This window comes from Galeopterus variegatus, unplaced genomic scaffold (assembly GCF_000696425.1).
Source record: "Galeopterus variegatus unplaced genomic scaffold, G_variegatus-3.0.2 Scaffold4015, whole genome shotgun sequence".
NCBI classification, from domain to species: Eukaryota; Metazoa; Chordata; class Mammalia; order Dermoptera; family Cynocephalidae; genus Galeopterus; species Galeopterus variegatus.
The window spans coordinates 47,830-63,147 of record NW_007730126.1 but is presented as its reverse complement, the minus strand read 5'-3'; the positions used below and the strand labels follow the sequence as shown (position 1 = coordinate 63,147).

General features: G+C 45.6%; 1 protein-coding gene across 1 annotated transcript; it reads left to right on the top strand.

Moving 5' to 3' along the window:
- Window positions 1-4,182: 4,182 nt before the first annotated feature.
- On the top strand, window positions 4,183-5,748 carry ZG16 (zymogen granule protein 16). Its single transcript, XM_008586542.1, has 3 exons — window positions 4,183-4,238; window positions 4,422-4,554; window positions 5,433-5,748. The coding sequence occupies exons 1-3, from the start codon at window positions 4,184-4,186 to the stop codon at window positions 5,746-5,748; spliced, it is 504 nt and encodes a 167-aa protein (XP_008584764.1). The 5' UTR covers window position 4,183.
- Window positions 5,749-15,318: the final 9,570 nt, after the last annotated feature.

Genomic DNA, 15,318 nt, shown 5'->3' with positions numbered 1-15,318 from the left:
CCCCCCCTTCCCGTCAATAAAAAAAAAAAAAAAAAAAAAAAAAAAAAAAGAGAGAGACCATATTTTGTAAAAATCTTTAGGGAGAATAAGTATTTACTCAGTACCTACCACATGCCAGGTCTGTGCCAGGGGTCTGACAAAAATTGGTTCATCTTATTATCTCTAATTTACCAATGAAGAAACTGAAGCTCTGTAGGTCACATAGTGAGTAAGGACTGGGGCCTGGCTTTAAGCCCATGTGTCTTTATAACACAACATTCGTCTGTGAATTCTTGGAACATTGCTACAGGTTTCTGACTTAAAAAGTGATCAACAATGTACCCTTACCTGCCCTGAGTCTGGGTCTCAGGAGGGAGCCACGCTAGCACTGCCACAGCCGCCCAAGCTGTCCGAAGGTGGCCCAACCCACTTCCAGCTGACACCTTGGAACAAAGAGCAGGGAACTTGTATTTGAATCTTATCCTTTGGGGAGGTAGAGTTCATCCCCCCCCATTTTACAAATGCAGAAATAGAGGTTCCAGAGAATGAAGTCACTTCTTTAAGTTCTCTCAGCTAAGAAGTGCTGGATTGAGGACCTCAACCCAGAATCTGTCTTTATGTCCAGTATTCTTCCCAATACAGAGTTTCCCTGAAGGAAATATGAATAAGAAATGAAAGAAAACCCTAATACAAACTCTGCAGGAAGAGAGACAGAGATGTGTGAAAGACAGAGAATGAACATTTAACAGATGTCTCGCTGCAGCCTGGACCAAAGGTGCCACCTCACTTGTTCCTTAGACAGTCATCTACTCTGCATCACATGTGATGCTGGGGGCTGGAGATTCTTACACAGATAAGACACGGTCCCTGCCCTGCAATGAGCTGTCAGTTTAGTAGAGGAGGCTTCCGTGTAAACAGACAAATTACAGTACAGGGTAATTAGAGCCATAGTAGAGCAATTCAGGAAGCACTCCAGGAGGCCAGAGCATGCATGACAAATGCTGTTTGAAGTGGAGGGGCTGGGAAGAGAGGGCTGGGGTCTTTGGGAGAGAAGGCTTTGTGGTGGGTGCGGGGTGGTGGTGGGTGGAAGGAGAGCATTTTAAGCAGCTGGAGTAGTGTGAGCAAAGATTAACTGGAGTGTGGGGCAGAGGAGATGGGGGTAGGGGAGTGGAGGGACACCTTTTGTGACTTGGTGAAGTCACTTCTGCTCACTAGACTGTAGTTTATTCATTGGAGCAGCTCAAGATGAACAGAAAAGCATTGCAGTGGAGGGGGACCTGGTGTTCCGCCACCTGCACCTCCTTCCTTCTGGCTCCTCAGTCCCCACCTCCAACCAGACCCTTGAGGTCTGAGCATTAGCTTCCTTGTGTCTGGGACAGACAGAGGATGGGGTCTGGGACAGACAGAGGATGGGCCCTGAGACCCTCCCACTGGAGGAAAGGCATCACTTGCACTCTGGAGAGGAGACTGAGGACCACTGTAGGGGACCCAAGGACCAGTCTCCAGGCAGTGCAGGAGACTCTGGATCTCCCTATGGGGAGTCTGGGTGCTAATGTGGGAGCCTCTATCCTGAGGGTCCCAGATGCCTCATGTCTGGAAACAAGGTGTTCCCCTCAGACCTCTCTGGACTGCCATCTTTGTCTTCATGTGTTTGGCCGCAGACTGAGTGATATGTCCCTAATGAAGAAGAGAACAGACAGCAGCAGAAAGGGGAGAGAGCAGAGAGCTGGAGAGAGCTCGGGGAAAATGGAGACGAGGGAGAGGAGAGGCAGAAGGAAAAAGGAACATATGGAGAGAAGGAACATAAAGGAGCAATCTCAGAGTGAGAGATGCAGGGAAAGATCAGGACAGAAAGGGAAAGAGAGAATCGGGAAGGAAAGGCAGAGAGGGGGCAAGAGACTCAACAGAACAAAATGCCTGGAATGAGGTAAAGCTATCACTGGGATATGCTCATCCTGAACTTGGAGGAAAGGAGAGAGGAAGGCAGGACAGGCGAAACAATGGCGCCCCTCACTGTGGTCCTGCTTCATTCCCGGAATCTCTGCACGGGAACCCGCCCTACTTCCTGCTCCTCAGGGAGGGACTCAACCTTTGCTATCCGGGATGAGACCTCAGCCCCAGATGGCAAGCCTGTGGGGTGGAGTGCCCTGCATGCCCAGCTACTAGTCATCACAACCCAGACGTCTGGTTCCAGCCCCTCCCGGGGCTTCATCCTTTCTTTGTTTGGAAGGACCTGCTGACTCAGAGGGGTCAGAGGGCCAGTCCTAGAGGTGTCAGGCAATGGGACTCAGGAGTCACTCCTAGGGATTTTAGGTTGAGGAGAATCAGCCCTGGAAGAGAACGGCTAAAGAGAGAAGAAGTCTATGATATCAACCCTGGGGATGCTTCAGACCTCAGGACAGGAGCAATTGCCCTGGGTGGGCTACAGCCGTGCTGCCCAGAAGTTGCTGAGGGCCCAAAGCCCTGCACTACCCACAGAGGCGGCCCTGTGTACCCTTAGTTCCTCAGCGTCCCACTTGCCCAGAGGACTGACTATTTCTGGGAAGGGGGAACTCAAGGTGTTGAGTGTCCACCTGCAGCCTCAAGTCACCCTTTGCAGACAGGAAAGTTTTGAGAAGGATAGATAGATAGATGATGGGCAGGGGAAAAAAGCAAGTACAGCAAAATATTAACCATGGTAGAATCTATATGGTGGTTATATTGGTGTTCACTATACAATTCTTTAAATTTTTCTAAATGTTTGGATTTTTTCATAATAAAATATCAGGCGAGTGAGAGAAAACGTCGTCTGGCAAATAGTAAGCACCTTATACTTAAGTATAAGGTGTTATTGGGAGTGTATTCCCTTTCTGGGAGAATCTACATTTCACGTGCCTGGAGAGGGCAATGTTTATCCTGATAGATGGCAGATTTCAGGTGAAAGTATCTGCGGACAACTTAGGGGAGGGAGAACCTTCAAGAGCCCCCTTTCTTATACCCCAGAAGTCATTAGCTATTTTGCCCACCCAAAGCTGCTGGCCTTGGTTGGTGACCTTTTCTCACATTTATTCTGCCCCTCCTGAGATTTGGCATTTGGCCAGAGTGGACCCCACCCTGCCACCTGTAACACTTTGGGGAAGGTGCAGGATAACACGTTCCAGACCCTGCCTGACACCTCATCCTAAGCGGCTGACTATGTTTGCTCAGAAGGTGAGGTTCACACAATAAAGAGTGGGGAGAGGGCTTGGACCTGGTATAAAAGATCTGGAAGTTTCGGGGGGTTACTTTGCACCTGAAACTTCCAGGTGAGAGGTGACAGGTAAGCCTGGATCTGAGTTAGGGGGGGATTCAAATCTGAGCTGGAGAAGAGGATGCCTGGAGTGAGCAGCAGGAAAGACTTGAGTGTCAGTTAAATGGGGCATCTGGATCTGAGCTAGTCCTAGGTGCAAAGATATCTAGGTCTCAGCTGAAAGACTAGGGATACCTGGGATGCTCAGGAGAAGGGAAATGGTCATGTTTTTGTTAGTGGAGAAAGAATTATGGCAAATAGACCAGGCACTTGCGATCTAATGTCTTCAGCTGGTCCCCCCTCCTTCTGCAACTTCCCAGTCTTTCCCAGTTCCACCAGAACTGCTTGAACACTGGTGTTAGCACAGTCTCTTCTATCACCACCCTCACTCCTCAGATGACACAGAGGCAGCTCTAAAATGCTCCTTTTTGTCTGATTTGAGACCAGGATGAAGCTAGGTATTTTAACCATGGCCCAGATACCCCATAGACAGACCGATCTACCACAGGTAGACTGCAGCTAGGTTTTGCTCAGATTCCTGATTTGGTAAATTCAGCCATCTCTATACTTTGGAGATGCCCTCCTCTTTGGAAAACACCTTTTTTGCTTTGTGCCAGAATGGACTGGAGCTTGACACAGCTTACTCCAGGTAGAGGGCTAGGATTGATCTTCTGGCTTGGGATGTAAGAGGGGTTGGCTACAGCCAGACCAGAAAGAGCCAGAGGATTTAGGGACACGAAAGATAGTATCCGGGAGGAACAGAAGTATAGACTATGGACAAGCCCTTTCTAAGCTCAAGAGTGTGCCTGCTAGGTCTGAGTTGAAGGGCCAAGATGTCTAAGTGTAAACTGGAGATCAGGGTCACCTGGGAAAGTGAAGTCTGGAGGGAAAAAAATAAACCTTCATTTTCTCTTTTCTTCCCACTCCAGCCCCAGAATGTTGACCATCGCTCTCCTAGCCCTTCTCTGTGCCTCCGCCTCTGCCAGTGCCAGTAAGTGAGATGCCAGGAGCCTGGTAACAAGGTCATGGGAAGGTGGCCCTCTGCACTACTGCTGGCCAAAGCTTTCAGAGGCTGGCTTGGGGTGGTGGGAACTGAGTTGTGGGAGGAACAGGGGCGATGGGGAGAAACAGCTCCTGGGGGATTTCTCCTTTCAACTCCTACTTTCCCCTCCAGTTCAGGCCAGGGCCTCCTCCTACAACGGAGAGTATGGAGGTGGTGGTGGGAAGCGATTCTCCCATTCTAGCTACCAACTGGAAGGCCCCATCACTGCCCTCCGTGTGCGAGTCAACACATTATTCATCGTAGGGTAAGATTCTTTGAGTTTCCATGGTTTAGAGACCCTCTAGGATCTCACTAAATTGGGAAGTTCTTTCACTTTGGGTCACATCTGTTTCAATCAACAAGTCACAGATATACATAGTATAGTAAAAAGTTCTTAGAGGACTTGGATCCTAGATCTGCACTCTTGCAACTTCTACCTCCCCTAGCACACATGACCTTGGCAAATCCTGTAATGATAAACTCTCAGGGGCCTGAAGTTGTCTAGCTCAGCCCCGATCTGAGCACCTCCTCTGCAGTGCTCCCAATAGGCGTCCTCTCTCTTTGCTAGACGCCTCTTCTGGGATATTCCCATTCTCTTCAGACAGCTGGAAAATTCTGTCATATGCAGAGCCAATGTCTCCTTCTTAGATCTGCATCCTGGGACAGCATGGACAAATCTCTTCCCGTTCCATCATGGGAGACTTTCAGATGTTTGAAAATCCCTTTGCTAGGGCCAGCCCGTGGCTCACTTGGAGAGCGTGGTGCTGACAACACCAAGTCAAGGGTTAAGATACCCTTACCAGTCATCTTTAAAAAAAAAAAAAGCAAATCCTCCTTTGCTTCTCTCAAATGCGGGGTGGAGGCACAGTAGGAGTCTGGACTTCAAATTCAACCTCTGACCTTTGCTGTTGGGATGACTCTGGGCAAGTGGTTCTCCCTCTATGAGCCTGTTTGTCAGCCCAATGAGGAGTTGAAATTCCGCATATGATCTTCTAGGGCTCACCTAGCCTTCCCATTCTGTGGCACTAGCAGACTTGTTATCCATGTCACCAGTTTGAAGATCTTGACGTAGGCCAAGAGGTCCTGAATCCTGATAACCCTGTTCAACATCTCCCTTCCTTCCCTTCTCACTCCTGCCCCCAGTCTCCAGGTGCGCTATGGCACGGTGTGGAGTGATTATGTGGGTGGCAGCCTGGGAGACCTGGAGGAGATCTTTCTGAACCCTGGGGAATCCGTGATCCAGGTGTCTGGCAAGTACAAGCTCTACCTGAGGAAGCTGGTCTTTGTGACGGACAAGGGTCGCTACCTGTCTTTCGGGAAAGACACAGGCACGAGTTTCAATGCCGTTCCCTTGTACCCCAACACTGTGCTCCGATTCATCAGTGGCCGAGCTGGTGCCCTCATTAATTCCATCGGCCTGCACTGGGACACCTACCCCAGTTCCTGCAGCAGCTGCTGAGCCCCGGCCTCCTCCTTGGCAGGGGCACCGTGGTGGGGTGTGGTAACACCCTTCTCACTAAACCCCATCCAAATGGCTCAATAAAAGGACATGGCTAAAGCTAACGTGTGCATGGTTGTCTTCAGCTGGAATCTGCCTCTTGACTCTGGTAGGGATGTGCGAAACTCATTTCTGGTTATCTGTTGGACATCAATCTTGGAAGCACGGGAAGATGAGGGAGAGAGGTGTAAGAATACTAGGCTTCTCTTTACAATTTACTAAGAGGAGATAAGATTTGGGGTTGCACCAACTCTTTTCAAGGATAGCGCCTGAAAATGCTTACTCAAACTGGAATTCCGAGGTGGAGGGCAAGGCCTAGTTGTGGCTTATTGCCCAAACCCCAGATGTCCCACTCCCCAGCATTCTGCTCCCCTGTCCTCTCCTTGAGAAAAAGTGTTTCTCCGCTAGAAGGCTGCCACCTCACTCTCTTGACTTTAACCCACTCACTATACTTAGATGGCCTGGACCACTGTCCTTTGTCCTTTCCCAGAACCACCCGACTCCTGAAGTTTAGCCTAAGTTTACTCCTAAGGCCTCGGCCCTACTACCCCAGCCCAGTCCGCCCCACCCCCAGCTTGACCCATAAGCCCTGGTGTCTCCGCTTAGCTCTCTCAGAACTGGGATTCTTCCCTCAGGGAGACTTGACCTCCTCAGTAGCATAAACTGCCAACACTGCTCAAAAAAGGAAATTCCAGGGCCGGCCCGGTGGCGCACTGGATAGTGCGCCGCTTGGGAAGCGCGGCGGCGCTCCCACCCAAGGGTTCGGATCCCACGTGCGGACCGGTTCCCGCTCGCTGGCTGGGCGAGGCGCGGGAGCGGCGCCGAGGGTTGCAGTCCCGTTGCCGGTCCCCGGTCTGGTGCGGGGGCAACACTGGGGGTTGCGATCCATTGCTGGACACAGAAAAAGACAAAAAAAAAAAAAAAAAAGGAAATTCCAAAGGGGGGAGATTTTCTTTTTCTATTTTGGCAGCTGGCTGGTATCTGGATCTGAACCCTTGGCCTTGGTGTTACAAGGCTGCACTCTAACAGGCTGAGTTAACCAGCCAGCCCCTCAAGGGGGAGAGATTTTCATTGTGGGTTGTCATGAACATAAGAGGTTGGTTAGCATTCAGGGGAAGCATTAGGGTGACCAGATAGATTCAGCAAGGACATAAAGTCACTTTGGAAATATTGATAGGTTTTGTTTGGGGGTTTGATGGTAGTGGGGAGTTCCTCACTGCTCTCAACAGATTTATTCACATCACAGAGAATGTCAGAGTGACATTTCTTCCCTATTAGACAAAGACAACAGCTACAAACATGTAATTTTATAAAGAATTATTAAATTATAGAAATAAACTCATGACTAGCCAGTTTTTATAACAATTCCTTTATTTCTTTCAAACAATCATTTCCACGGGACAAAATATTATGTCACTGTAATTCTTTTTATCGAGACATAAAATTCACTGTATTAGTTCGTTTCTGTTGCTTATAACAAAATACATGGAACTGGGTGATTTATAAAGAAAATGAAATTTATTGCTTACAGTTTCTGAGCTTGGGAAGCCCAAAATCCATCTGGTGGTGGCAACAGTGACCCAAAGGTCTCGCATTGCAAGATGATAGAAGCAGAGAGAACAGAGAGAGAGAGACAGAATCTCCTCTTCTTTCAAAGTCCTTAGAACCACGCCTTTGACCACCATTTTTAATCCATTCACTACTGCACGGTCCTACAATCTAATCACCTCTTCAAGGCTCCACCTTTCAATTACCACAATAGGATTTCCCACCCTCTTAACAGTCACAGTGGGGACTGAGTTTCTAATACATAAAACTTGGGAGACACAATTCAAGTTTCAGTGAGTTTGGGGGGACATAATTCAACCTACTACATTCACCCCCCCCCTTTTTTTGGCAGCTGTCCAGTACAGGGATCAAACCCCAGACCTTGGTGTTATCAGCACCACACTTTAACAAACCAAGCTAACATACCAGCTCAAAGTTGACACCTTTAGAGTGTGCAATTCAGAGGTTTTTAGCATATTCACAAGGTTATGCAACCATCACCCCTCTCTAATTCCAGAATACTTTCATCACCTCAAAAAGAAACCCTGTACCCATTAGTAATCACCTCCCTATTCTCCTGTTCCCCCTGCCCCTGGTAACCACCCATGTATTTTTTGTCTCTATGGTTTTGCCTGGACATTCATATAGATGGATAATACAATAATGTGGCCTTTGCATCTGGCTTCTTTCACTTAACATGTTTTCAAGTTTCATCCATGTTGTCATTCCTTTTTATGGCTGAGTCTGACAGTTTCTTGACAAATCAGATGTCTGGTCAACTTTAGGATAGACTTTAAGCCGGTGATTTTCACACTGTGCCCAGCAAAGACTCTGACACCTAAGAGGCGACACGACAGAAGAGGACTAAGTGATAGGATCTGGCATTTGTATATTCTATATATTAAGCTTTTGCAGAAAATTTTATTTGAAGTTTCCTTTATTAAAAAAAAAGTTTTAGGGCCGGCCCGGTGGCGCACTGGATAAGTGCGCCGCTTGGGAAGCGCGGCGGCGCTCCCGCCCGAGGGTTCGGATCCCACATACAGACCGGTTCCCGCTCACTGGCTGAGCGAGGCATGGGAGCAACACCGAAGGTTGCAGTCCCGTTGCCGGTCCCTGGTCCGGTACGGGGGCAACACTGAGGGTTGCGATCCGTTGCCGGACACGGAAAAAGACAAAAAAAAAAAAAAGTTTTAAAATAGCTGAATTGAACTAATCACATGTTTATTAGACATTCCCTGAAAAGTGCTAGGAATATAAAGACCACTAAAGATTTGGTTCTTCTCCTCAAGTCAAATGGTTTTATTGCAGCTATAACAAAGGTGTTTTTCTCCTCCACAAGCCATGATCCCTAAAGAAATTTTTTTTAAAAAGGTGTTTTTCACTGGATGCTAAAGGAGCAAAAAAGAAGGGCAACTAACTTTCTCTGGGGGTGTCAGGGAAGACTGTGAAGGCAGGTGTGTACATACGAATGCACACATGTGTGTGTGTAGGTGAGCAGTACTAGCACAGTACTGGGGCCCAGCTTGTGCAGAAAGAAGAAGCTATGAAAACTACAAGTGGTTCAGTACACCTAAAATGCAAAGTACAATTGGGCAAAGATGAAGCCCCATGAAAAGGCAGGGCCATGAACATTGTGCCAAACAATTTAAACTTTATCTTATGGGCTATGGGGAAACACCCAACCAAAATTCTGTCCAGGGGATTGATAAGATTTATATAAAAACATCATTTTTTTCTGTTGTGAGAAAAATGGACTGGAAGTGAAGCAGGATGAGATAAACTAGTTAAGAGACTAAGTCTAGATGAGAAATGATGAATGTCTGAACAAAGGCAGTAATACTAGGAAAAGAGAAGAGGGAAGAATTTGAGAGATTGGGGGTTGTTATGACTTGAATGTGTCCCCCGTATTTCATGTATTGGAAAATTAATCCTGATATTCATCTGTTGACGGTATTCAGAGGTGGGGCCTTGAGAGATAATTAGGAGTATATGAGGACAGGATGGTAGGCCCCTATGATGGCATTGGTGGCTTTATAAGAAGAGAGACTTGAGCTAGCATGCCTTCTCTGTCTTGCCATGTGAGGCCTCCCACCATGTCATGACACAGGAAGGCCCTAGCCAGATGACAGCACCATGCTATTGGACTTCCCAGTCTCCAGAACCTTGAGCTAAATAAACTTCTATTCTTCATAAATACCCAGTCTCAGGTATTTTGTTATAGCAACAGAAAACAGACTAAGACACGGGTAGAGGACAGAAGGGAGGGTAGACCTGAAGAACTTGATAACTGAAGGCATGAGGGTGAGTGAAGGAGGGGATCTAGGAGAACTACCATGTCTGTAGCTTGGGCAACTCTTGGGAAGAGAAGGATGTCATTCTCTGAGATGGGGACTAATACAAAGGAAAGACTAGTTAGCTTTTAGACCTGTTGAGCTGTGTTTTTTAAATCTTTCTTTTTATTTTAATTGACACATTGTAATTATATATACTTATGGAGTACAATCTGATGTTTTGACACATATATATGTTGTATAGTAATCGGGTAGGTATCAATCACCTCATGCGTTTATCACTTCTTTATGGTAAAAACATTCAAAAGCCTCTCCTCTGGCTATTAGGTAATATACAAAACTTAACTGTTAACCGTAGTCACCCTACTGGGCAATAAAACATCAGAACTTATTCCTCCTATCTAATTGGATTTTGTAGCCATTGGCCAGCCCTTCCCTCTCCCCTCCCAGTCTCTGGTAAATACTGTTCTACTCTCTGCCATTCTAACATCAAGTTTAAAAAAAAAAGCAAAAGACTTATATGATCTGAAGAGAAATGAGAGTACATATTTTTAAAGATTCTACAAATGAGTGAGGACATATGGTATTTGTAGACCTGTTAAATTGTGATGTATCTGTGGTAAATCCTGATTGAGTTCCAACATTAGGCAGAGGGATTTGGGGGAATAAAGCTTTATAAAAAATTTTTTACTTTTATCCGACAAATAAAAATTATACAGGGGCCAGCCCATAGCTCACTTGGGAGAGTGCGGTGCTGATAACACCAAGGCCACGGGTTCGGATCCTATATAGGAATGGCCAGTTCCCTCACTGGCTGAGCGTGGTGCAGACAACACCAAGCCAAGGGTTAAGATCCCCTTACCAGTCATCTTTTAAAAAAATTATATATATTTATGTGATACAATGTAATGTTTTCATATATCTTTATAATGTGGAATGATTAAAATAGGCTAATTAACAAACCCATCACCTCACATGTTTATGTTTTTGTGGTGAAAACATTTAAAAATCTACTTTAAGCAATTTTGTTTGTTTGTTTTTGTGGCTGGCCACTACACTTTAAGCAATTTTTTGTTTTGTTTATAAATATATGAGAGGGGATTTATTAGGGGAGTTGGCTCATGACTTTTAGCAGTTTTGAAGTACACAACGCATTAACTATAGTCACCATTCTATGCAATAGATCACTAGAGCTTATTCCTCCTCTCTAGCTGAAACTATATCCTTTGATCAACATCTTCTCTTTCCCCATCCTCCCCCGCTTCCCCAGCCTCTGGTAACCATCATTCTACTCTCTACTTCTATGAGTTCAACTTTTTTAGATTCTACATATAAGTGAGACCATGTGGTATTTGTCTTTCTGTGCCTGGCTCATTTCACTTAGCATGATATCCTCCAGTTTCATCCATGTTGCCACAAATGACAGGATTTGGGAATAAAACTTTAATATAGGTTTGATATAGGGCTCAGATTCAGGAGTCATCAGCACATAAAGAAGTTTAAGAAACAGATGTGGAAGAAGTCACTCGAAAACTACAGGTATATAAGATGAGAAGAAGGTTGAAGTCGGGGCATTGGGGAACACCAACATTTGATGATTGGTACAAAGAGAAATCAGATAAGGAACTAGAGAATGGAGTGGTCTGGGAGGTGAAGGGAACGAGAATGATGCGCTTGAAGGGAAAAGAGAGATTTCAAAGAGTGGCTAATGTCACTTGAGAAGTTGAGAAAAGGATGGACTTCAGTTTCCTCCATCTATGGCAGTCAGAAGATCATCAACTATCTTGACAAAGAAAGTTTCAATGAATTGGGGGAAGCTGAAATGAATGGGAGATTAGGAAATATCGGCAGCAAGAGTTGAATATTTCAAGAAGTTTGGCTCTAGAATGCCAGAAAACATGTAAGGAAGGAGGGTTTTTTTCCTAGATAGGAGAGACATGAGCATGTTTATATGAGGAAGAGGAAGGAAGAGCAGGGAAAGGGGCTGAAGAGTCTAAAAAGAGGAGATAATTGATGGAAAAAGGTCTCAGAGGAGATCGAAGAGGATGATTTATGTAGGTGTTGGAACAAGAAACTTTGAGAATTTTAATTTTAAAATTAAAATGAGTGAAGTTATGGGTTAGTTTGTACTGTGGGGGAGAGAAACAGTGAAACTTAAGGGAGTTAATACCTAACTTTTACTTGTTCGGTTAGATAAATAAAGTTACCTGCTGTATCAATCAGGTTCTACCAGAAAAGCAGAACCAGTAGGAGATATACATACACATATACATAAAGAGATTTATTGCAAGGAATTGGCTTATGCAATTGTGGATACTGGCTAGGCAAGCCCCAAATCCGTAGGGCAGTCTAGAAACTCCTAGCAGGAGGTGAACCTGCAGTCCACAGGTAGAATTTCTTCTTCCTCAGGGAAACATCAGTTTTGCTCTTAAAGCCTTTCAACTGATTGGATGAGACCCAGCCAGATATCCAGAATAAGCGACTTTACTTAAAATCAATTGATAATAGAAGATAATCACATGTACAAAATGCCATCATAGCAACACCTACATAAGTGTTTGATTGAATAACTGGGACTACAGCCTAGCCAAGTTGACACATAAACCAACTGTGACACCTGATAAGACCTAGGAGGACTGGAGTGGGGAATCAGGAAAGAATGGCAGGGAGTGAGGGAGTTTGCTGACCAAGGTCAGGGAAAAGGATTACTGAATAATGTTGGGACTAGCTATCACAGGTCATGGTGAGTTTGGTTAACTTAGTACTGCACAGGGAGTTAGGAAACCTAAGCTCTATTTAGCTCCACTGAGCTATATGACCTCAGCCAAATCTCCTAACCTTTCTGAGTTTCAATTACCCATTGTAAAGTGAGCTTATTTAGGTCAGATGCTCTCTAAGACCTATCTAGCTCTCACATCCTAGAAATCTAAATTCTAAAAGTTTACTGTTACATAAAAATAACTGGCCTCATTGTCTGGTGATTGACTGAGATAGGGATAACTGAGATGCGTGTCTGGGGAAGGAGCTCCCAGGTACACAGCTGAAATGGCTCGAGATGGGGGCAGCCCTGGAATGGTTGGAGGCTGAGGTCTCTTCATGTTCCAGGAAGTCACCTGGAACATGCCCAGAATGAAGGGCCCACAGGCCCACCAGCTACAAAGGGAACTCACAGGTCCTTTGCTGACAACCTGGAGTTGAAAGACGGTATTTCAAAAAGCAACCCCTAGACCTCCAGTGAGGTCTCTAAGTTAATTGAGTGATATGACTATGCTTCAGTGGCTGGTGCTGAGTCCTCAAGCTCCCACTTCAGAGCAGAGCAGGGAGAGAGCCATGTCAATGGAACACAGGGCTAGGCCTGTTAAGCAGCCCCAAGAATAGAGAAGTGACAACCTGCACAAGCTAATGCTGCCATCTAGGAAACAGCTGAAGTCAAATCCCCAAACAACAATCACCCATATGACCCAGCACTCCAAGTACTGAAGACTCCCTTTAGACTACTGCTCATGTGTTTCAAGAAAGTTTTCAGCAGAATAAATTCGAGTCCAGCCAATGAAAGTGCAATCCTTGGGGGGCCGGCCCGGTGGCACACTGCTACAGTGCATGGCTTGGGAGCGCGGCGGCGCTCCCGCCGAGGGTTCGGATCCCACATACAGACCGGCCGCTCACTGGCTGAGCAAGGTGCGGGCGCAACACCGAGGGTTGTGATCCCGTTGCCGGTCACAAAAAAAGACAAAAAGGAAAAAAAAAAGTGCAATCCTTGGAGTTATTAAATAAAAATTATAGGCAGCCATTGTTTTGGAATGAGCTCCTGCATAGGCCCCAACAGACCAAACTAAAAATCAGAATGGAGTCACTCATGCTGAGGTTCCATATCACCAAAACTAAGTTGTTATCTGACCTTCCAAGAAATCAGGAGAGATAGTAGCCAAATTTTCCAAACAGGACAGTCTTTTTATTTTTTTGGCAGCTGGCCAGTACAGGGATCTGAACCCTCGACTTTGGTGCTGAGCTAATCTGCCAGCCCCAAACAGAACAGTTTTTTTTTTTTCTTTTTTTCTTTTTTTTTTTTTTTTTTGAGATGACCAGTAAAGGAATTTTAACCCTTGACTTGGTGTTGTCAGCACCATGCTCTCCCAAGTGAACTAACCGGCCATCCCTATATAGGGATCCAAACCCGTGGCTGATCCGAAGCGTTATCAGCACCGCACTCTCCCAAGTGAGCCACGGGCCAGCCCCAAACAGAACAGTTTTAACTGGCATGATAATGAAGTTCCATCTGCATTAATCCTTACAACAAAACTTTGCTGGAATGAGCAGGACTGAAGCCATGTTGGGACCTAAAACCACCTGAACTGTAGGAAAACTTAAAAGACAGGTTTTTTTCTTAGAATGCATTTCTCTGAGTTCCCTCTTTTCCCATGGTTATTTGATATTTTGAACCTTGGTCATAGGTCAAGGTGGCATTATTTGCATGAATGTAAAGTTGTTTTCAGTCAGCCTGGAGCTGCAGACTTGCTGCAAGACATGTAATATCCAGACCCCGCAAAACCAAGAAAGATGTCAATAAAGCTATGCTGATTCCACCCCAAATCAGGACCCTAAGATAACAGCAAGGACTGGAGCAGAAACAAGACCCAGTCTTGGCAAGACTTTGCACCTGGCTCCTTGCACAGAGCCCCCAAGGCTCGTGTTCCCCTCCCTCCTATTTTTGTTTCCCACATTCAGTTCCCTCAACCCCCTCTTTAAAAACCCCTCAGTAGGGCTGGCCAGTTAGCTCAGCTGGTTAGAGTGTGGTGTTGTAACAGCAAGGTCAAGAGTTCAGATCCCATACTGGCCTGTCACTAAAAAGAAAATATAAAAACCCCTCAGTAAGTCTGAGTCTTGGAGATAGCTTTAGTTTGGCCATTCTCATTCAGGTTTACTGAATAGGTCACTGGTATTCCTGAATAAAAGCTGACTTCCATCTCCACCAACATTTGACTGTTGGGTGGTTTGTTTTAATTTGGGGGCAGGCAGCTGTACCTGGCTTGGGTAACAAGAGTTTGACAAGCCTAAGCCAGGAGCTGAATGCCCTGGGTTACAGGATCCTGGCAAGCCAAGCCAGGGTTTTTGTTTGGGGCAGGCAGCCAGACTTGGGCCCTGTAACAACCTGAAGTTACCTGATGTTAATCAATTAGTTATTTTTCCATTATTGTTTCCCTGTTCCACCTTACAAGGAAAGTAACTTTGAAATGACCAGTCCACTTTTTGTTTTTTGTTTCTGCTTTCTTCAGCCTTTTCTATCTGTAAAACCAGTCTCTGTTGCTCAGCTCATTGAAACACATATTCTATTTTATGGAATGATGTGTTGCCTGACTCCAGAATCACAAATAAAGCCAATTAAGATCTTTAAACTAAATTTGTCTTTTGACAGATCTATCATGAATTTGCATTAGTATGTGCTGGAGAAAGAGAGCAATTAGAGTTATTAATGTAGTGCATATGAGACAGCATTTAAGGATCAGTAGGAAGACTATTTAGCAGTCACACGTGTTTGGGGGGTTACGTCATGGAAAGCAGTAGGGAGAGAGATAACATCCATTATGAGCTAAGGTACTGTTCAAAAATTACCTCATTTAATCATGACAATAATTCTACTGGGGCTGGCCCGTGGCTCACTCGGAGAGTGCGGTGCTGATAACACCAAGGCCAT

Excerpts from the sequence above, each read along its gene's own strand:
- ZG16 (XM_008586542.1), top strand. The coding sequence starts at position 4,184 with ATGTTGACCATCGCTCTCCTAGCCCTTCTCTGTGCCTCCGCCTCTGCC. Across the intron at positions 4,239-4,421 it reads CTCCGCCTCTGCCAGTGCCA|TTCAGGCCAGGGCCTCCTCC; the intron begins GTAAGTGAGATG and ends TTTCCCCTCCAG. Across the intron at positions 4,555-5,432 it reads AACACATTATTCATCGTAGG|TCTCCAGGTGCGCTATGGCA; the intron begins GTAAGATTCTTT and ends TCCTGCCCCCAG.